General features: G+C 40.6%; 2 protein-coding genes across 2 annotated transcripts in view; one reads left to right on the forward strand and one right to left on the reverse strand.

Annotated features, from left to right (window-relative positions):
* Positions 1-9,356, forward strand: part of dennd1a (DENN/MADD domain containing 1A) — a gene marked incomplete at its 5' end in the record, with an annotated part of 18,779 nt that extends 9,423 nt beyond the window's left edge. Inside the window, 4 exons of the mRNA XM_035668238.1 lie at positions 1,656-1,720; positions 2,934-3,071; positions 5,735-5,981; positions 6,853-9,356. Of these exons, the coding sequence (XP_035524131.1) occupies positions 1,656-1,720; positions 2,934-3,071; positions 5,735-5,981; positions 6,853-7,923 (1,521 nt within the window). The remainder of the gene's footprint in view (positions 1-1,655; positions 1,721-2,933; positions 3,072-5,734; positions 5,982-6,852) is intronic.
* A 7,180-nt stretch (positions 9,357-16,536) lies between these two features.
* Positions 16,537-22,061, reverse strand: part of crb2a (crumbs cell polarity complex component 2a) — a 25,553-nt gene continuing 20,028 nt past the window's right edge. The window contains exons 7-12 of the mRNA XM_035668239.1: positions 21,281-21,855; positions 20,868-21,033; positions 19,731-20,601; positions 19,502-19,618; positions 18,247-18,373; positions 16,537-17,741 (exon numbers count right to left, since the gene is read on the reverse strand). Coding sequence (XP_035524132.1) covers positions 17,520-17,741; positions 18,247-18,373; positions 19,502-19,618; positions 19,731-20,601; positions 20,868-21,033; positions 21,281-21,855 — 2,078 coding nt within the window. The 3' untranslated portion in view covers positions 16,537-17,519. The remainder of the gene's footprint in view (positions 17,742-18,246; positions 18,374-19,501; positions 19,619-19,730; positions 20,602-20,867; positions 21,034-21,280; positions 21,856-22,061) is intronic.

Here is a 22,061-nt window from a genome sequence, read left to right on the forward strand (position 1 = left end):
GATCGTAAAAATGTGGCTTCAGACTGGATAAACAGTCAATGTATGACAGCTTCTGGCAGACAACCACAACGCTGACGCAGGCACAAAGGGGATATGAAGCCACCGACAGGCGACCGGTGAAACGCAGCGTTACCTGAATAAGATTTCTCTGAGTTTGATCATTGTTGGAAACATTTGAAAACATTGTTGGATTGTTGCCATTTTTTATCTTTATTTTATCTTAGCATTAATTGTTTTGAGTCATTTTTAAGAAAAAAATTCCAAATTCTCTGATTTCAACTTTTCCAATGTGAGTATGTTCAGCTTTCTTCATTAATCAGTAATGACAATAATTTACAGTCCTAATGTTTGTGTGTTCTAAATTAATTATGACAAAGTAAATGAAAAAGTAGTGAGACTTCAGAAGCAACTTCTGGCAGTCAGGTACTCAGAGTATATAAGTACCTTAATATCTTCCATGAGCTGTGTGTTGATAAGCGGGCCAGATTATAATAACCAGTTCCAGTTGTTTTTAGAACACCAGCGTGCACCAGTGCCTTTCACTTCTCCATGGCCCTCACTCAACTTTCTCACATCCCCTTCGTGAGGTGCCCCACAGTTTGAAAATCCCTGTATTTGACAGTTGTGGACAGTCATCAGTCAGTATTTATAGTTCCAATTTTTTGCGTCAGTGTGATGATGTACCATGATTTGTCAAGTTTAACTGGATTTGTTAAGAAAAGAAGTAATGAACTGAATTTCACATCCAATTGAACTCAAGGATGAACTGATTGGAATTTAGTGGTCAAAGGTCAAAGTCACTGTGACCTCACAAAACATATTTTTGGCCATAACTTGAGAATTGATGACCGTTGTTCACAGTTGGTCAGACACTGAATTGGTGATGCTGATCAGTGTGACCTCAAATTAGGTTTTTAGCCATAACTTAAGAAGAATGGAGAATGATGATTATTGATACCCCTGCCATTATCATTTCTTTGTTGATTTTAGGGTTTTCTTAGGTACTAGTTTTCTAGTCATGACACATGGAAATAATCGATGGCCTATGTAAATTTAGGTCTGAATTTTGTTTGAAACTCGACTATTGGTGGGATAAACTGTATTTACTGGGGTTTACTACATGCAAAGCGGAACAGACTTGCAGTGATCTTTTCAGCAATGAGTGTATTTTTTTCCAGAGCTGCGATCGAGAAAGATTTTACATGCACAAAAACTATTGATAATTAAATTTCTTGTTGCTGTGGTTCATAAATACATGAATGCCCGGTGATGTTAATTTTTCGTGCAATGAATACTTTAACTTTCTAGAAGATAATTTTCTGTCAAGTAAAATACATTCTGTAACTAATGTGTTCAATTTGCCCGAAACTGCAGCTTTTAGGACCATTTGTGAGCAAGCAAGCATTTTCAAGCGCTGTCTTGAAAATGACTCAAAAGAGTGGGAACCCTGCTACAGCTGATATTCATTGTATTCATTGAAATTATACATATGTACCATAAATATAGTAATAACTTCCATTTAATCCCTTCAAATTCTTCACTATACATATCATATGAGTCTAGACAGACATGCATGTAAACTGCTACTTGACTTGTTGGTGGAGGGGAACAAGCTCAGGGCGGTAATTCTAGTTATTATTTTTTCACTTCCACAGGCTCGCCCACCAATCCTGTTAAAGAGGCCGAGCAGCAATGTGAGTCTGGAAAGCAGCGTTGACCAGTAAGCCTACCTCCTTTATATACGGCCTACCTCTATTACATACAGTAATTCCACTGTCCATGGTGCAATATATTAAATATATTTATTGTACGATCTTTGGGGTAGTGTTGTAGAAAAGAGCAAGAAATTCAGTAACAGTTCACCCCCAAATCAAAAATACATATTTTTTTGGAAAGAAGGCAGACATTTATACGTCCGGTATTTCCAAAACTCAGCAACACAACTATCTGGATGGATAAACAACACTACAGGCAAGAGGAAAAGTAATAATGCAGCTGTTTCACAGTAAAAGCCACTCTTTGTTCTTACCAGCTTTATACCATTTATTTAATTTTATATTATATTTTATTACATTGTGATATTTTGAGCACTCTTTGTATTGTTTAATCTAATAGAATACAATAAATACAGCTCTATTAAAGTAAGATAATACAAAATATGAACATATTATACAGTAATACTGTACTATTACCGGTACACAACATAGAAAAGGTTTTTCTATGTTGTGTACCAGCAAGAAAATAATCAAATAAATGTATTCATATGTAATAATACTTACGTTCTTGATAGGGAACTATATTTTATAAACTTGACGTCCATGTCGTCATTTTAAAGATTCTAAATGGATGGGTGCCCGGTTAGCTCAGTTGGTAGAGCTGGCGTCCCATGTACCAAGGCTGAGTCCTTACCCATTGCTGCATGTCATCCCCTCTCTCTGCCCCCCTCTCCTGTCTATCTTCAGCTGTCGCTATCAATAAAAAAAAAGGCAATAAAAGCCCCCAAAAAAAGATTCTAAATGGAATCTTTGTTCCTGAAGACTGACAAAAGTTTGCATATTTTACTAGCTCTAACTGTATATTCTATGGAGAATATTATCTTGTGGCAGCTTGCCTTTTACTGAGAAAACCTTCAGTTCCAGTCACACAGGATTTATCTCAGCAGTTCAACGCATTTTGTTCATTGCTTTGTTTGTTTGTGACAGTGTGATTTAATTTCCTTTTCAACTAACTGCACTGCTTCCTTAATGCTCATTCAAAATCAAATAATATAGTTACTCTAAGTACAGTAACATTAATCCTAATTATGTATCAAAATATAAATACTAATCCTTAACTTTCCTTTTCTTCAGTTTTCTGTTCCTCTTTAATGGATTTTATTAACCTATGGCTAATGAGCTGTGAATATCCTGTTGTCTTCCTTCTCCTCACCGTAGCTCTATCCGTCCTACTCGTCACTACACCGTCTTTCTTTCTGAGGATTCGTCCGGAGACGAGCTCCAGTACGACGATGACTCCATCTCTGGGTTTCCTGACAGCTTTCTCTTCTCCGTCCCTTTTGAGTGGTCGCCTCTGTACGCATCTCTCTGATTGGCTTTGCACTATTGATTAATTAATAAGCTTTTCTCAACTTATCTGTTTTCTCTTGAAATGTGCGAATGTGTGTGTACATGTGCTTTAAAGCTTCACAGGGAGGACATTATGGTGTTTGGATAGGAAAGTGTTGGGATTAGGTTTTGGTTGGTGGTCTAATTTACAGAAGGCACTCATTGATCAGGTATAGCTTGAGAGTTGATCGTGTGTATGTGTGTGTTTGTATAGGTGTGTAGGTGTGTGTAGGTGTAGGTGTGTGATAGAGGTCTCTTTATCAGGGAAAAAACCAACCCGGCCCAGTCTTTCAGTTTTGTTTGGTGGTGACATTAGAATTGTGTGATGTGTCAAAATACATATACCATGAGTAGGTATAGTAGGCCATAGATATTATCGCATCCCAGTAAAAAACATTCAGGTAAGTTCATTGTGGTGAATTTCCATTGTATGGTTAATCATGAATATCCTCACGATCCAGCTCGTTAACGTACAGTCCGGTATTGATTTCCTGATTTATTTTGAATTGCCACAAGGGGGAGCTGTTCCAGTCATTCTAAAATCTTGCCTGTCACAATGCCCACTGTATCCTCCACAAAAACAAGTTCAACTAGATACTATTATTCCTTAACTAAAGAACAATAGAGAGATGAGGTTCCTATCTGTGATGCAATAAAAATATGTAAGGTAAAGTGATACCATGTTTTAGTGCCATTTTAAGAGCTTTAATATTATGATTCAGCTATCCCTTCAACATCTGTAGTTGTTAGGCTTTTTCGAGCAGTGTTGCAAATCAGTAAGCAGGATTAGCCAAAAACATTTTCTGATCACATTATATTAACTTCATAACTTTATATATATAGATATATAACCCCATAGTGATATAAGGTTACTTATAGGGGCACTAAAACACATTGGGTACTATACAATACTGCAACTAGTTTTTTTTTCATATCAATGGAGACTGTCTCTGTGGCAATTCTTTAAGCTGACTGTAGTGAAAACAATGAGCGGGCTGCTAAAGTACAATTTAAGTTGTAAAGGAAGTTTACGAACATTGACCTCTGATTAAATTTGAAGTTGTTCCAATAAATTCCCTAGGAGGAGTTCATTAAGTGCAATGCGAAAAATCAAAGAAAATGACCAAAAAATTAAAAATGGCCGACTTTGATGCCACGCCACGGACACGCCCTTCAACGTACGTGCACAAATAGCACAACTTTTGATCAGCAACTGTACTGATCAATGTTGAAGTTGATCCGATAAAGTGCGGCTGTGGCTCAGAGGCAGAGCGGGTCGTCCCCAAATCGGAAGGTTCGATCCCCGGCTCCTCCTGCCACGTGTCGAAGTATCCTTGAGCAAGATACTGAACCCCAAATTGCTCCTGATGCACAGCATTGGTGTGTGAATGTGTATGATCATCACTGTGTGAATGTGTGTGAAGGTGTGAATGTGGGGGCACATGTGTAAAAGTGCTTTGAGTGGTCGGAAGACTAGAAGGCGCTATACAAAGTACAGGTCCAGTTTGACCTTTACCAAAGTCCCTAGAGTTTGTTGAAATACAATGCGAAAAAAACGCTGATCATGAAATTCAAAATTGAAAATTCTTAAGATTCATGTCATCGTCATCATCCTAAGGAACTTCTGACATAATTTCAGCTGGATCTGGCCAAACCGCTGGAAGATATACATAAAAGTATAAAAATGACATTTCCTTTCACCACTAGGTGGCGCTGTAATTATTATTGAATATGATCACATAGGGCAGTATCAGACAAGTGAAGTTTGGAGCCGATTGGACAATGTACACTCGAGTTATAGCAACTTTGTGTGTTCTGGGGGTACATCAAAATATGACGCCACGGACACACCCTTTTAAAAAACTCACCACAATCATGAAATATCATCAACAACATGTTTTGCATTTCCTGACTAGATTTCAGCTAGATCTGATTATCCTGCTAGGAAGTATATAAGTATAAAATATGACATTTCCTTTCATCACTAGGTGGGGCTCTCATTATTACTGAATATTATCACATAGACGTGTTCAGGGTGGGACTCTTATCAAACGTGAAGTTTCATTGAGATCGGATAATGTTCGCACGGTCAGTGCTCGGGCCCTAATAAGAATAATCCCACAGGATAAGGGTATGGTGTATGCAGTTAAACAACCAAAGAGCTAATAGAACAAGAAAACACTGAAGGGCTATATATGTATGATTGATTGATTGATTGATTGATTGATTGATTCAGCCTCAAGCCAATTTGTTCCTACTAAAGATGTAAACAGGTCACACATATATACTTTCCTGTTTTTTTTAAAGTACAAATCAAATACAATTTCTTAAATAGGTGGGCACTGTGCTTTGTATCATTGTAGACTATTTTCATCCATCCAATTTTCATTTCAATGGATTTGTCCAAGAAAAATAGAGATAATTACCAGCTTTATCCTTTTAACTAACTGAATAAAGAGTGCAGGGATAATAACAGCATGTTAATCTTGGAAGAATAAAAATGTAGGTGCATCTTTATTTGGCGTTAAAGTCAGTGGTTCTTTTACAGGTTGGGTGCAGTGTTTTAACACATGAAGACCTCTAATGTGTAAGAGAGATAAGTAACCATCAGTCAAACCCTGTCCCTGCAGGCCACAGCCATACCGCTCCCTGAAGGAGGTTGAGTTGATAGAAGGGGATGATCCTGGTTTTGGGGCAGAGAGTCACACTGCCCCTCCCAGCCCAGTTACTGAGAAGTTCTCCAATATCAACCTGCTGGGAGACATCTTCGGCTGCCAGGACGAGCCTGACAGCCAACCCATGACCTTAGCTAAAAGTCTTGAGGACCTGAGGACCCCCAAAGACTCTGAGGAGCTACAAGCAAAGTTCACCTACCAGGTATGGGTCCAAATGTTCTACTGCCAAAAGACTGCCAAAAGGTTCAACAAAAAAAAGTTGCGGTGATTAGACATAATCGAAAGGTTGCTCTGAATTCAGAGTAATTGGTTGAATTTGCATCAATTATTGCAGTCGCAATTTCCTGGAGGGACTGATGTCCCCAGATGTAAGAAATCTAACCACCATAGTTAATGTAATATTTTAATATATTTTAATTTTGATATATGTTTCCAGAACACAGAATATTTTGATTAATTTTGCTACATGGAAGAATTTCTTATAGCCCAGGGTGTGACCCACTGGCAATACCTGGACAGATGCGAGCAGTGTGCAGTGAGTTGCAATCTACAACTTTACCGCTAGATGCCACTTAAGCCTACACACTGGTCCTTTTAAATACATTCACTCTAATGAAGAAAATTAGTTATGTTGGTAGGCGATAACCGCAGTCAAGAAATAACACACTATTGACAAGCCAACCACAGTGAATGACAAGCCACTGACTGCTACACCGACTTTAAGCTGAATATGGTAACTAACTGGTGACTTTATTTGGCTGAAAGTCGCCCCTTAACTCAGAGTTAAGTCGGAGACCCAGGAGGCAGGAGGAGGGAGGGTGCAGATGATTAGTACAAATAGGTAATTCCACAGAGCACTGTACAACCGACAAAGTAATTTGCGAAAAGAACAAAAATGGCGGTAATATTGCATATTACACATGCATTTTATCATTATGCATTAGCTATGTTGAGCAATATTAAAGTCACTATGTTGGAAAAACACATTGATTCAACCGTATCACTTGCATGAATTGGTTATCAGTAGTGTAAGCTATAAGCACATAGGTCCTTATTATTTCTTGTGCTTGCAGCGGATGGACCTGAGTGTTGGTGAACACTCGCGAACGCTTCCAGGCCTCAAGCTGTCCAACCCTTACAATAAGCTGTGGAGTATGGGGCAGGATGAAACAGCCTTGCCCGTTTGTGTGCCTCCTACCTGCGATAGACCTCCATCTGTCCAACTTCCTGTGCAGACGGACACCCATTCTCCGAGCCACGAACTCTCCGGCCTGGGCCCCGACCCTTTGGACCCTTCCACCCCCGGCAACATCACCATTCCACGCCCCCACGGAAGAAAGACACCTGAGCTTGGTGGTGTCCTGGCACCCCCTGTGGCCCAATCACGCTCTAAACCAGGAGGAGCTAGTGAAGGAGGGACTACATCAGGGGGGCAAGAGTTTAGGCAAGCCCTGAGCATGAGCACAGACGAAGACCTGCTGAAGCCCACCAAGGCCACTGAGGACAGCATAGATCTGATAAGCCTTCTAGACCCCCTTAACAGCTCAGCACCAACTAGTTCCACTTCACTGAGTGATGGGGTAGATCTTGGTGTGTCATCATCTTCCTGCAAACCAACACTACCACCCAGGTCTTACCCACAAGGGTTACCTCCTTTCCCACTACATCCTCACATATCACTGAACCCTTTTGCCCAGTCTCTGCAGCACACCTCCCCTCAAATGCATTACTCACCGACTGTAAGTGGGAATCCCTTCAGCGCAGTCTATGGGCCTCCCCCAGGTTCTTACTTACACACTCCACCCCAGCCACAGTCCTTTTCTACGTTACCGGGGCTCTACAGACAGCCTTCGCCCGGCAGTTCAACTCTGCCACCCAGCTACGGACTTCTCCAGCCAGCCTTCCCCCCCTCCGTCACTTCCCTGCCTCACTCCTCCGCCAGTAATCACGCTCTTTCCAGCCTGGCAGACTCGACTTCTGTCCCTAGCACAGCCGTGAACTTACTGGCAAAGCCACTTCGTGCTGAGGGAGACAGCCAGACAACTCAGGATCCATTTGGGGATCTGCTGACTATGGCCAAGCCAGCTACACCCCAAAAAAAGAAGGTGGAGGACCTTCGGAGGAGGTGGGAAACATTTGATTAAAACCTGTGAATGTACTGAGGTGTCCCTCCGTCACTACCCACACTTCCCTCACTAACATATCCGGACCTTCTGTTGCAGTTAATGCCGCATTGCTCTAATACACTCTACTCTGCTTCTGCAACTAACATTCATAGAAGAAATGTATATAATATTTTCATTTTATTACAACCCCATGTTCTATTGTGTTCACAGTCAGAAATGTTTGAGCTACTGCCATTGGATGTATTTCTATTCCATTATTACCTCTCTATATAGTTGTTTTTATTGTTATTATGGAAGTCTGCCTGCTCAGTGCAGGATTCAAATTGTGTACCCGCACAAGAGGGATTAATAGGAAACTATGCATGCACCTACTGCACATGAAGCAAAAGATAACACAGGATCATCGACATATATAAAGATGGACGACATGAGATAGACGACACGAGAGCTCTCCAAAATGAAGCCAAAACATCCCCAACCACTGATGTTCCTTTTTTCTAATATGTTTGGTTTTAATCAGTTATTTGAAGCTATAATATCGCAGTGCCAACCCCAATCACTACTGCGCAGACTTGCGAAAGATGGCATCTAGATATTTGGGCTTCATTTTTGTACAGAATGAGGAAGTGCAGATGCAACATCCATCTTTTATGTGTCGATAGACCGGATCGTTAGCATAGTCTTACTGTGTCAGATGCCATTGTTGACAGACTACTTTATCAAAACAAAGACACAATGAATGCTCTATGGTCACAGTTTGTTTGGCTGGGCTGTAAACCAATACACTAGTTGCCTTTCTGACAGGGTAGCTGTTCAAGGTGTATTACTGCCCCCAGTGGTTAATTCAGGTGTAATTGGCTTCCCATTGAGTGCTGCAAGAACAAGTCCTAAAACTGAGTTAGGGCTAGCATTTTAGCTCTCCTCAAAGTCAATGGGTTTTTTGTATTGATTTTGGTTTGACGCCTGAAATAAGGTCATTTAAGAGATTTTGAGATTTTCAAGTTTTGTTGTACGACAAAAAATCCATCAGTAAATACCCCAGCTGTGAATTTTGAAGCTGTTTTAAAAAGAAGTGGTTAAATGAGACTACAGAGGTTGTCGGTGACATTAAAACAAGGAGATTTATCTGCTCATTAGTCCGCCATTACAGCCTTGTTGTGTTTATACTCGCACTCAGTAAACTATACAACTCAAACTTTACATTTTAGCGACACGTTAGAAATGTTAGCTTTTTATTCTAGCAATCACATTTACCCTTCAAAAATCAAGTAGTGTTCATTTGTGAAGATTATCTTGCTGAACAAAATAACCTTATGACCTCATAAACCTTTGTCGCCACAGAGCTTATGTTCTGCAATAATCCAAAATCCAATGAATAAAAATCCCATTGGCTTTTTCCTTTGGAACCTGCACTACAAAAACACATCACCACTGCAGCACTCTATAACTACGAGTAGAAATTTAATCTAAACTTGAAATAAATAGCTTTTATTACCAAAACATAAACAAATCTTTACTCTGGTGAGATTATATATAATTTACTGCGACAGAAGGTCCTGATCCAGTTGGTAGGAACACTCATGTGACACCCTACAACATGTCCCCTACCCATCACCATCAGCTCTGCTGCCGACCACTGACAAACAGGAGTGTGTGTCCGTTGGACAAATGGAGCTTCTGTGGACTGCTGCCAGCACACCACTCTTGAACCACCCGTTCGCTGTCAAAGTATCGTCTGTTTCATTTTCCTGCCACGCTCCCCCGGAAAACACACACAAAGCAGGCCTTGCTTCAAGACGTTCAGATGCCAACAGCCCATCACTAACAATGTTTTGCACAGCAGTCCCTCATTTCCTCTGTCTTCAATGCCACCACGTTAGCGTGGTGCTCAGTATAGATTTGTGACTTAAACAGCACGCAGTATTTCCTGAGAGGATATATGTCACACCCACAACAGCATATGTCTTAATGATGTCAACTTGTACGATTAGCTGGTATTATTAGCAGTAGCTAGTCTGCTATAGTTGATTGACATCCTAATGGAATTATGGTAGCTACAAAGAGTGGTGAATCTCATTAGCTCACTGTTGATGTTTTGGTAGCTTCATGCACAGTGCTTTTGTTTCTTTGGCCTTCATGGTGTGAATCCTATCTCTGGCCTCTCTCTGACCTGTGAAAATGTGTCACCTCCTACTGTTTTTTAAAAAAAAGAAACTTTTTAAGAAAACCTGCAAGCCTACAATAGACTGTAATGTCCCTAAAAATGATTTTAAACATTTGTCAAATTAAATATACGGGGATACATGAAACACATTATTGTATATCTGTTGTTTTAAAGGCTCTTTGACAGTTTTGATGGTGATATATGCACTAATGATTTCCTTCTGTTGGTTTTTGCCTTAGTGGAGTATTTCTTTCATGACAGTGATCGGCTGTTGAGTTCCAAGCTGCTTACACTTTGTGATGTAAAGTGTGCATAGAGAGCAGACATAATGGTTGTCACTTATTTTTGCCACCGGTTTCTATAGCAGCAACAACACAGATTGTGTGGGTGTCACCTTTACTGCTTCACAGATGATCTTGTGCGTTCATGCGTGGTGAAAGCCAACAGAGTCCTAATCGCTTTAATGTGCTTTACAGGTCTAGTTACGTGTGTGTGTGTGTGTGTTTGTTGTGTGGTGTGTTGTGTGTGTGTGTGGTGTGTGGTTGTGTGTGGTGTGTGGTGTGTGTGTGTGTGTAAAGATTACACTATATTTGCTCTAAGACTGATTAAAGAGTGGTGACTAGTATCCTCCTGCACTTGCCTAAAAATACAATTATTTCATGATAACATGTCAGCTTCACTTGATTAAAATTCCACAACTGATACGTAAGGACATGTTCATTACAATGTTACTTTTTCCCCCCAGTGACCATCTGTCTATTGGCCCAGATCCAGAAATCTTGTTCACTGCTTCATATTGACATGCCATTTAATTTATGACCCCCACACATTGATTCCTGACTAATTTAACTTGTAAAGCCCCATCCTTTCCTCTAGTACCACTATCAGATATTCCACTTGCTAAACAATTTGCCCCCTTCCTTTAAATGTCCCTGCCCCCTTTGGCTCTCCCGCTCCAAATAACATTTTGGCAATGCCTCAGTCAAAACCAACTTCTTCCTTTCCTGTACTTAGATATGCTATGTCCTAGGCTAAAAGACAACCAAGCTTCAAGATGGTTAAAATATAAAAGTGACATATATAGTCATATCTTAAGTTTGCTAATGAAACGTTAGCTAATTAACAATTGGTATAGTTTGGTAGTGATTTGCTACCATTACACATATAACACAGACTGAATAAAAAGTTCCTGAAAATATCAGTAAAACTCATCTCTGATCAATACTTACAGGAAATAATGTGCTCAAAATTCATCCAAATCTCTGGTTTTACACAAACTTCCTGCAGTTATTGTGTGTTGTGTTCATCACTGGTTCTCTACTGATATTTTTATTATTGAATATAATATGAAATATCCATAAAATATGTCCCATAGTCAGTTTGCTCTATGATAGAAAAGGGAAAAGGTTGGAACCACTGGTCTGCATCAGTCATAAGCTAGCATTTTGATACAGAGCAAAATTCTTGCTTACTACCAAGCTAATCTACATCATTTGTTAGCTACATAGTTAATCTGAAAGCTAATTTTAGCAAAAAAAAAAGTATCTTATTAGCTAGCTAATTTACGTCAGTTGTTGGTTAGCTGACTTAAGATGTGACTATATGTTATCTTTTAACCATCTTTAAAATGTGGTTGTCTTTTCAACCTAGATTAGCCTAGCACATAGCATATCTAAGTACAGAAAAGGGGGAAGTTGAGGAAGGGGCGGGACCTAGGCATGGTGACTTTGGTCCATAACATTGTATATATATTAAAAAAAAGGTCTTTTAGGAACCATGAATTTGGGGTTCTTAGAGGATGAAACAGTGTTTTGGGTGACTGACCGTTTCTTTAGCACTACCGTCACACCAAAATGTCCACTTGTACAGAAGACATATTAAAATCAATAACAAAATCTACAACAGTGTGTTCCAGTTTGTCTGGGTTTCTTAGATAAATGCAGTTTGTTCTAACTTCCACTTGTTAGCTTGGAGACATTCTCAAGTGAAGCTAACCCTATATAGGTATGATTGCTGAGGAGGGGACTGGTTTTTGACTGTTGGTGGAGTCTGACCGTGCGCTGTGTAGAGCAGTGGTTCTCAACCTGGCCTCAGGGGGTCCCCAGAAAAACTGGGAATATTTTAATTTCACTATTATTTCATTGACTAGAAGTTAGCTCAATTAGAGAATGTATAAGAATGACTGAATAGGTTGCACACTGCTCACTGTTAATCTGCCAATCTACAGTTCTCGAATAACTAAATCTTATCAGACGGGGATCCCTGAGACTGCATCTTACCAAATACAGGCCCTTGACTCCAAAGTGTGTTTGACAGTTGATGTGTCAACTGATGCGTTACAGTCTCACGCCGCTGCCACTATTGCTTTACAGCTTTGGAGGAGGAAGAAGAAGAAGGACCATTTTTCAATTTGAACTTGAGCTAAGCTAGCTCCTTAGCCTTCCTGCAGGGTTAAACCTGTGCTGGGTAAACACACAAAGAGGGACTTGATATGTTGATAGAAAATGATTTATATTGATCTTCTCTTAATCTGAGTAAAATGGCAAACAAGAGGATTTCCCAAAATGTCAGACTGCTCCTTCAAAGGTGCCTTGTGGAGTTCTTGTAAACAAAAAAAAGTTATTGTGTTTCATTCATTAGCCGTGTTTCTAACCAAATTTGTATCAAATTTCGGGGCTTTGCTCAGAAGAAATTGAGTTTTCATTCATTTTATGAGGCATTTTATGTGGGTTTTAAGTTACATCACATTTTCCAACATAAAAAAACCTTTAAAACAATATTTTGACTATATCCTTTGAACTTTGCAGTTCTTAATTAATTAGTTATTACAATAAAGCAAGACAAAAGCTCTCCCTTTATTTGTTGGGCAAATCATTTATTAATTTATTTTTTAATAATTTATTAAGTAATAAAAATCATAATTCAAAACAGTATTTGGGTGTATATTAATCCTAAAAGAATAAAACTATGTTTTACATCTGTCCATTATTTACTGGCCCCTAATTTTGAATTAATTTGTCCATAAAAAACCTTGAAATCTATCATTTGTGTGACAGACCTTTCCTCTAGCATAATGCATGCTGGGATAGGCTCTGAGTAGCATTACTGGTTTACATAATGGATGGATAATCAGACATTGTATGACATTTCAGAAGCCATTTCACTTTATTGCATGTTTACAATACATTATGAATAAAATATCTTGGATTTTGTACATCACTAAAGGAAACAGTGACACACTGTGCAGCCAACACCTAAATTCGTACTAAAAGATTACATATTTGTTTAAAAAAGACTAATACTGTACATCACATTTTTCCCCTTAAAGTGTGTGTCATATTTTTCCTTCTCACATTTACACTTTAGGGTCTTTTTATTCCTTTTATTATTTGTTTTGTTGCAATATTTCAACTTTACATCGTAAACACGTTGTACACACTGAGAGCGTCATATGTATGGAAGCTGTTTGTATTCATGTCCCAGTCTTGGATTTCCCAGGATTTAATGCATCACCACCGATTGTTAACAAGGGGGAAGTTGCTACTGACAAGGTCGAGGCGCTCCCTTTGAGCATGTGAGGCGCCAACAGTGAAACCCCAAATCCAACATAAGCAGAAGAAACATAAGTCTACAAACTGTGCAGGATCTGTGGAGTGAACAGACTGCAGTCCTAACAAGAAAAACTAGACTGTCATCAACTAAACAAGCTTAAATGGATTTAAACTGAAAAAAAAAAGTCTTTTGAAAAAATATGCATTAGATGTGTGTTTTTTATGGATTTTTCCCATTTTGCTCACCAGTTTGTACTGGTGAATTCCCCAGAACAGCCGTCCTCACCTTTCTCTGAAGCTCCACTGCCATCTGACAGTTGGTGATTTCAAAACAGAAATTCTTTTCAAGCACACACAGTAGTTTTCAGGTAACACTTATATTAAAGTACACATATTCACCATTAACTAGCTGCTTATTAGCATGCATATTAGTAGCATAAGGCCTTCTTTTAGTCTCTCCAGCAAGTTGCAATCGCAACAATTAACGCAGATTCAACCGAACCCTGTGAATTCTGCGTGACGTTACAATTTTCATTTAAACTTTTACGCAAGTTTAACCAATCAATCAGTTCCCCAAAGTCAGCTAAAGGTTGAGTCACTACTTGCAATCTTATTCTCACCCACAATAAATTGTATTTGACTTTAAATGAATTAGACAAAAAAGTTTAAACTATTATAGCAATTTTCGCTTTTCATTGCAAAAAAATGACTGTGGTTGCAGTTAAATCAGGCTTTTTTAGGCTGCAACAATCCCAAAGGATGGAGGGACTGTATTTGGCATGGCCATATTCTATAACTACAAGGCCATTAACATTAACCTCCTAATCATTCACTACTAATAGATAGTAAGAAATGAAGTTGTATATGAATTGTGATCCTAATATGCACTGCTCAGTATGGGCCTTATAAGGTACCACAACAATACTCATCCTCCCTTAAAGCTGCAGCAGGCAGCTATTATAAAAATAACTTTTTTCATTCAGGTCCAATGGATTCTTGCACATGTCATTAGGAGCACTAGGAGGAGCTAGAGGACATATTGTGAGAAAGACTTTATCTAGAGTTATATGAACACTATTAACTACTTAGTAGTTTAACGAACACGTAATAATTTCCATACTGAGCAGAGCTTATTAAGTTTATGTCAATAGGAAGTAATTAGGAGTTTTAAAAAAAACTCTTAATAATGGCCTAGTAGTTGTAGAATATGCTGATGCAGAATAAGGCATTAATACGTTCTTTATAACAACTAATAAAAAGCCAATATGCTACTAATATGCATGTTAATAAGAAACTAGTTAATAGTGAATATGTGTACCTTAATATGAAGTGTTAGCAATTTTTATTTTTTTGTCAGAGTGCACCAAAGTGGGTGAGAAGTGCAGTAGGGAGTATGTATTACAGTGCAACTTTGGGGGTAAAGGATTATGGGAATCTATGTTTTTGGCAGCAATCCCAGCCATGTTCTGTATCTCTATTTAGAAGCTTACTGAGACATGGGAAATGCTGGTGTTTGTTTCTGTATCTCTGCACAGAAGCACTGGTTGCCCTCCCTGGGGGTTTAACAGAGCTGCTGTTTGCAGAGTACATACACTATGCACAGAGGGCAGTAGGTAGAGGGTCAAACTTTTGCCCCCAGCATCCCCCAAACATTTTTATGTCAAGGACCAACACAGTAGATGCACATTAGACTACGGACCCCTAATTTGAGAGGATTTTGTCTTCATAGTCAATCAGTAATCAAACTAGGATCAATCAATCCAGGCAGCCAATCCAATTTCTTTCATGGATGTTTCAACTTCCAAAAATTCCCCAAAAAGTTTTTTTTCCTTCTTTTTCTATTCCTCCTTTTGCTGGGGACCCCCTACAACCCACTTGTCTTCCAACAACAATGATCTCAACTGGAGCAAGCCGCCCATCCGTACTGTTGATTAAAATATGACCCATTTCAGCACAGAGCTGTGAGGATACACCATGGCACATAGAGTGAGAAACCCTGAGGTGGCCTCAACCTGTCCCAGCTGATCTCACTGTTTCCTACATTGTCCTACAGCTCTCTCGAGACCAGAGCAGTTCATGATAAGCAGCTGTCTTCTCATAAGCTACTTTATTTTCTGCTCTCAGTGACTTTTTTAAGGTGCTGTACATGTCCTCATGCTCTCCGGTAAGTTTTTGTTTTTTTTTGAGAGAGAAATTGTTCTGTCATTGACCCTGGTTATGGCAATGTGATTCAGTCAATCCAAAGTGGACACTTAAAGTACGTCAGTTTTTACCTGACATTAAAATGCGTCTCCGCATTCATCTCGAGTGAACACTTAAGATCGAATCTCACTTCCCCGCTCTATATGCAAATAAACACTAGCATCATTTCTGTTTTCAAATACTGAAGTAGTTGTCAAGTATCCTGCAAATTAAAATGAGTTTACTCTTTTATACTGATGCTTTTTCCCCAAATGGAAATCAGACAGCACGTTTCATGAGTACTTCAACCACGAGAATCCATTTTGTCTGTTGTTGTGGCTTCTTCTTTATACGTACTTCAGTTTACGCAGAAGATTTCAGTTGAGGAGGCGGTCCTTCAGTGTGGTACAGGACACAGTGCTAAAAGAATGCCTCTGAATGTGGTCTGAGCGATCGGATCTCAATGAATCCTCAATGTGTCATGGGTGCATTTACACCTGTAGTTAGAGCTGTCCACTTGTGATCAGATCACCCAGGACACACATTAATACCGTAGACTGTATCATTAAAAATGTCTGTAGTCTCTGTAATATCCCCCATTGGTCTCTGAAGAGCAGTTGTGACAGCTCAGTGTAGGATCCTGCTGGCCGGCGCCATCTTGGCAGTCCTGACTACACCGGCTCCCGGCTAATCCAAAAATGGGCAAAGAGGTGGAGCTGAGGCGGGCTGAATAAAGCCTGGACCTTAATATTTTACTTTAAGCCTTGATATAATTTAAACAGGTTAGTTACAACAGTACAGTTGTCATAAATGGAGAAATTGTCTATAGAGGCCAAAAGTGTTTTCTGTACCAGGCTGTAAACAGGTTTAATTTTGCTGTATAGGGCATTTTAATATGGGGCCTTATGGAGATTGACTCAAGTGGTTTTTGAGAAACTGCAGATTTTGACAATTCGGTATTCACTTGCAGCCACAGAAGTTACTGCTAGGTTTCCACTCAGATGTGGATGTTTGTGTGTGCAAATTAAACCTGTGCATGAAAATGCACTTTATTAAAAACACTCTTAATTATTCCTATATTTAAGCTGTAATGTCTTTTAAGTGGAATTATCAAAATCTCCAGCCCAGATCCACATTACAAGTAAATAGAAAAATAAATTGTGCTGGTTTTCCAGTCACTCTAACACAGCCATAGTTTTCTTGGAGCCAGCATCTAGTGGCCTTTGCTCATCTGTGCTGGGTGCTGTTTGGGTCCCTGACATCTAATGATGCTTTCCTACAAATGCAACCCAGTTTCCAGCAGCACCACAGGCACACTCTAATCCTCTGACTCTGGAAACACCATCAGCCAGTTTTTGTGTGCTTGTATCACTTGACTGTGCAGAGGTTCTCAAAATAAAGCCCTTAAATTGTCTATTTAGGACTATAGAAACAGGTTAAGGCCCTGCCTTAGACGAACTACAGTGTATAGAGCAATGGATTGTACTTCCTTGTTTCCTCAACCTGTCAGTAAGTTTCTGAGGGGCAGATGTCCTTTGTCAAAAACTCAGCACCACATGATTAACACATTGCAGTAGCTGGTCTCCACCAGGAGGGGGCTGTATGCTACAACACACGTCATCCAGTTCAGCCCAGGTATTTAGAGTATCTAAAAGTTTAACAGTGAGTCCCGTGCATCTGCCTGCAGTGCTCAGATCCCCTCAAACACTCGCTGTGTCTCAGATGAGTCTCTCCTCCGGCGGGACTTTGAGCATGCTGTCCATCTCCAGCCGAGCCCCGGCTAGCTCCTGTGAGCTGGGGCTGTACGCACCCTCCGACTGACGCTTCTTCCTCGCCGTGAGTACCACGAAGGTCAAGCCAATGATCATTATCAGCAGGCAAAAGCAGAGCAGCGGGATGGCCACCACCAGCCAGGGGACTCCCTGTTTATGTGCTTGTTTCTGCAGAGACACAGAGGGCAGAGGTTGGACAAAAATGTCACAAAGGTTTTGTATAGTCTGTTGTAAAATGTCATGCTTCAGCTATCTTTGAGAATTTAGTTTATTGCATGTTTATTATATGTTGCTAGGCAACAATGCACAACAATCTGCTTATTTCATGACAATGTCAACAGTCCAAATCACATGAAATCTGATCTTTTCAATTCAGATTTGGGCCACTTTCCTATGTGGTCCAAATCAGATTCAAGTCTGATTCTTTGCAATGTGACCTCAGTCATATCAGGATTCATGTAACTTTTACAGCACTCTAGATCTTAATTCGTTATGTGACTTACATCAGGACTGTGATCTGTTCACACTGGATCTAATATGAGCCACATTCCAAAAATAATGTGCAGAGCCAAACAAACAAAAATCTGATCTGAGCAATAAATTAGAATTAAGCAATAAGGCTTGCAGTGTGAACACAAGCTAATACTGAAGGAGAAAAATTTAACAAACATACGTTAGTGTCACAGATAGGACCGCTGTAACCAGTCGGGCATTCGCACACGAACATGTTGAAGCGATCCAAACAGGAGCCACCGTTTCGGCACGGGTTAGACTGACACTCATTGATCTCCATTTCACACCTGCAAGACAGGAAATGCATTAAGTCAGATTTGGAAAGGACAGAAACACCAGACAGAGAAATCTCAAAAAGTCTTTATGACTTTATTAATAGTTCATAATAGTTTTATTTGTTCAGGCTTGGAGATATCTGCATCAGAGAGTTCTGCTTGCACCGCAATACAGTAGAGGGGAATGGAACAGGGTTGTGCTGCTCAAAGCTCTGAAAAAATGTGTGTGTCCCTGTTACTCCACAAGGAAACGGACCCTACACAGATATCTCAAAACCTAGACAAATACAACAAGTTATGCATATCATTTATATTCCTGGAGGGACTTAAACAAAGTACAAACGCCAGCAGGAGGAGTGTCTATTACACCACCAAACAAAACACAAAACCAAAGTTGTAATTTCAGTGAACTGACCATTTAATCACTTTGCCTCTCCACTTTAATACACAATGTGTGTGAATTAAAAGACCAGTTTGTAAAATTTAGTGGCATTTAGTACAACTAACAGAATGACACTTGCCTTCCTAGCATGTAGAAGAAATTACATTTGCTGCAAAAAATGGTAAAAGGCTGTATCTAGAGCTCTTGACATGGATGTCTTAAGGAGAACTGAATACAGCATTGGAGGGAGGCTCTGTTTATTCCTATGGAAGTTGCTCAGTGGCACATGTGCCAAAAAAAGTTCAACCCAATCTACCCGATCTTCCACATACGGTATGTTTTCATGAGCACACTAGAGACTTCTGCTGGCCAAGCTACTAACCAGCTTAGCTTTCCACTAACTTGAATGGAAATAAAATTATTTAATAAAGCACCTCTTCTTGACTTTCCAAATGTTATTGATCCTTATAGATCAAATTCTGATTGGTGATGCTCTGGGTTGTTATCTATCGTCTTAGGCGCTTTTTTCACAATCTAAAATAATGAGGAAAAGTGTTTTTGGGCCAGTGTGCATCACATCAAAGATAAACTTTCCTTCATTACATGGTTTGGCCACTATGTCAAATTGTCTTCAAAGCCCAGTGCTTTTCCTGGGGGCTTGTGGCGGCCTCAGTAGAAGAGTACCCACTCCCTCTGTAGATAAAAACACCAGACCTTTAGGACTGAAAGAGTCAAATCTATTGTAAAAGTGAGCTCACCTGCTGCCTGTAAAACCTGGCATGCATGTGCAGTTCGCTCCCCATAGCCCATCATTGCAGATACCGTCATTTGCACACTGGACATCTTCGCCACACTGTATTGGAGGATAGTCCCATCTGGTGGAAAAGGTGTTAAACAATGATTTAATGAATGATGAATGAAATGCCAGAATGTGGTGTTGCTTTGTGCAGACACTGTATGCTAAAGCCACAGAAAGTGAGTACTCACTGGCAGAGGGGGCCTCTATAGTCCTTGGAGCATATACAGGTGTACATGTTGGGTCCATCCTGGCAGGTGCCTCCATGTTCACAAACGTGATGCTCACACTCGTCGAGATCCTCATCACAGAGCTCACCAGCATATCCAGGGTGGCAACGGCACTCAAAACCAGCTAAGTAGTCCTTACAGCTTCCGTGGGCGCAGGGCTGAGATGCACAGTCATCAGTGTCTGTTTCACACTGCTCTCCCTCCCAACCCGAGTCACAGACACAGCCGAATTTATTAAAGAGGTCTTCACAGGTGGCTCCATTTAGACAAGGATCTGAATCACAAACAGGGGCACTGGAACAACCCAAACGAATCGTTGCTTTGCCATCCAAATGGAATTGCGATGGCTGCGGGGCTTTATTGTCATCCACAAAAGGAAGGTAGACTCCTCCGACCCTCAGTGCACCCAAGCAACCAGTAAAGCTCTCTGCGATAGCCAGCGTGGCGCCCTTCTCATTAAGAAAATGAAGGCTTCCTGTGCGCTCTGGCACGCTGCTGGCGTCTGTGATTCCATCCACGGTGATAACCCAGAGAGAGGCTTTGCGTTCCTTCTCAACCATTGAAATGTTCACACGGTGCCAGCTCCCATCAGCCACTCGACGAACTCCTGTAAAGGTCAGCGTCTCAACACTGTTGCCAATGTGAATCTCCACCCGGACTGTAGAGTCCAGAAGGCCAACCATCAGTAGGTCAGAACCCCAGGAGGCTCTGAGGAGCACGGCGTTCTCTGAACGAGTCCGCAGCTCCATGTATATGTCAGAGACGGGTTCGGCCAGGGAGCCTCCAGCACTGTAGTGCACAGGGTTGTTCTCGAACGTGGCATTGTACACACCTATGGGTCAACACGAAGAGATTCATTTACATTGGTTTGCTGCAGAACTACCAATACTATATTATTTTCATGCTGTTTGTATAGTAACACCATCTTCACAAACAATTAGATCAAAGTATTTCAAAGGGCGCTAGTATTGCCAAAAGAATATGACACATTTCTGACTAGCCACAGTAATCAGAATCAGAATCAGAATCAGAAATACTTTAATAATCCCCGTGGGGAAATTACTAATAATAGTAATAAAAGCATACAGATGTTCTTACATTCATATCCATCAGGAAGGTCCACACAATGACCGCCATTGACACAAGGATCACTAACGCACCACACACGTGTTTCACAGGTCTTTCCAGTGTATTCCTCCGGACAAGAACATGTAAAATCGTTGAATGTGATGGTGCATTCTCCTCCATTTTGACAAGGCGACATCTGTAGAGGGAAACATTGAGATTTTATATAATCCAGACTCAAATAACTCAGCCAACATTCTTCAGCAGAGTTTTAAAACTGTAACTATTGTACGTTAGGACAGGTGTCAAAAACTCAAGGGCCAATTCTGTGTCCCATTTTTGTGCTGTCAGCATTGGGCAAGGAGCCTGGGATTGTTGTGACCCGGCTTGCAGCAAATGGTGTTCACCTTCATATAACTGTTAGGAACAAAGGAACTACTTCCTACCTTGCAGGAATCATCACTGACGCAGCCCTCCTTTACATTTTCAGCATCACTTGGCAAATACACTTCCTCCTCATCTGAGCGGTTCCAGGAATCCACATCTAGATGCACAGAGTCTAAACGCAGGTCCTGCAGGCAGCCTTTGTAATGCCCCCCCCACACATCAGAGTCCAAGTCCCCTGAAAGTCCTCCTACAAAGGCCTGGTCCCCGCTGTTAACAGTCACCTCAGGGATCTCTCCTATCCCATAACGAAGGCCTGCGTGCTCAAAGATCACCTGCCTTTGTTGGACCTCCACCTGCAGGAGCTGCTTCTCACCAGTGGTCACAAATATTGGAGCTGTCAGCGGGGAGCTGTTAGGCAGAGAGCTGACAAAAACCCTCCCCATCCCCAGGTAGACTGAGAAGTAGACCTCGCCCCCTTCTTCGTCTGTGGGCCTCCTCAGCTGGAACAGCAGCCCGTCTGGCTTTAAAGACCTCAGGAAGAAGGACACGTTGAAGTTGCTCCCGTGGTTCTTACCTACATCGTAGGCACTGAAACTCACTGTGTCCTCGTGGCTATATGTCCACGAGGGGAATTCTGTCAGGGGAGGATTGGAAGTTTGGATCAGAACATTTTCTGCAGGTGGCAATCAAATGGGAAATACATGTTCTTATGTAATGTGTAATGTGCACTTAATTATTCATTATTTTTGAAGTAGTAAACAGAGGTAAGTCAGTACTATCACTCACAAAGAGCCAAATGTCAAAGTAGAACAATAGACCTTTTTTACAGCAGCTATTTTG

This window comes from Morone saxatilis, unplaced genomic scaffold (assembly GCF_004916995.1).
Source record: "Morone saxatilis isolate NCDOM2014 unplaced genomic scaffold, NCSU_SB_2.0 Contig21, whole genome shotgun sequence".
NCBI classification, from domain to species: domain Eukaryota; kingdom Metazoa; phylum Chordata; class Actinopteri; family Moronidae; genus Morone; species Morone saxatilis.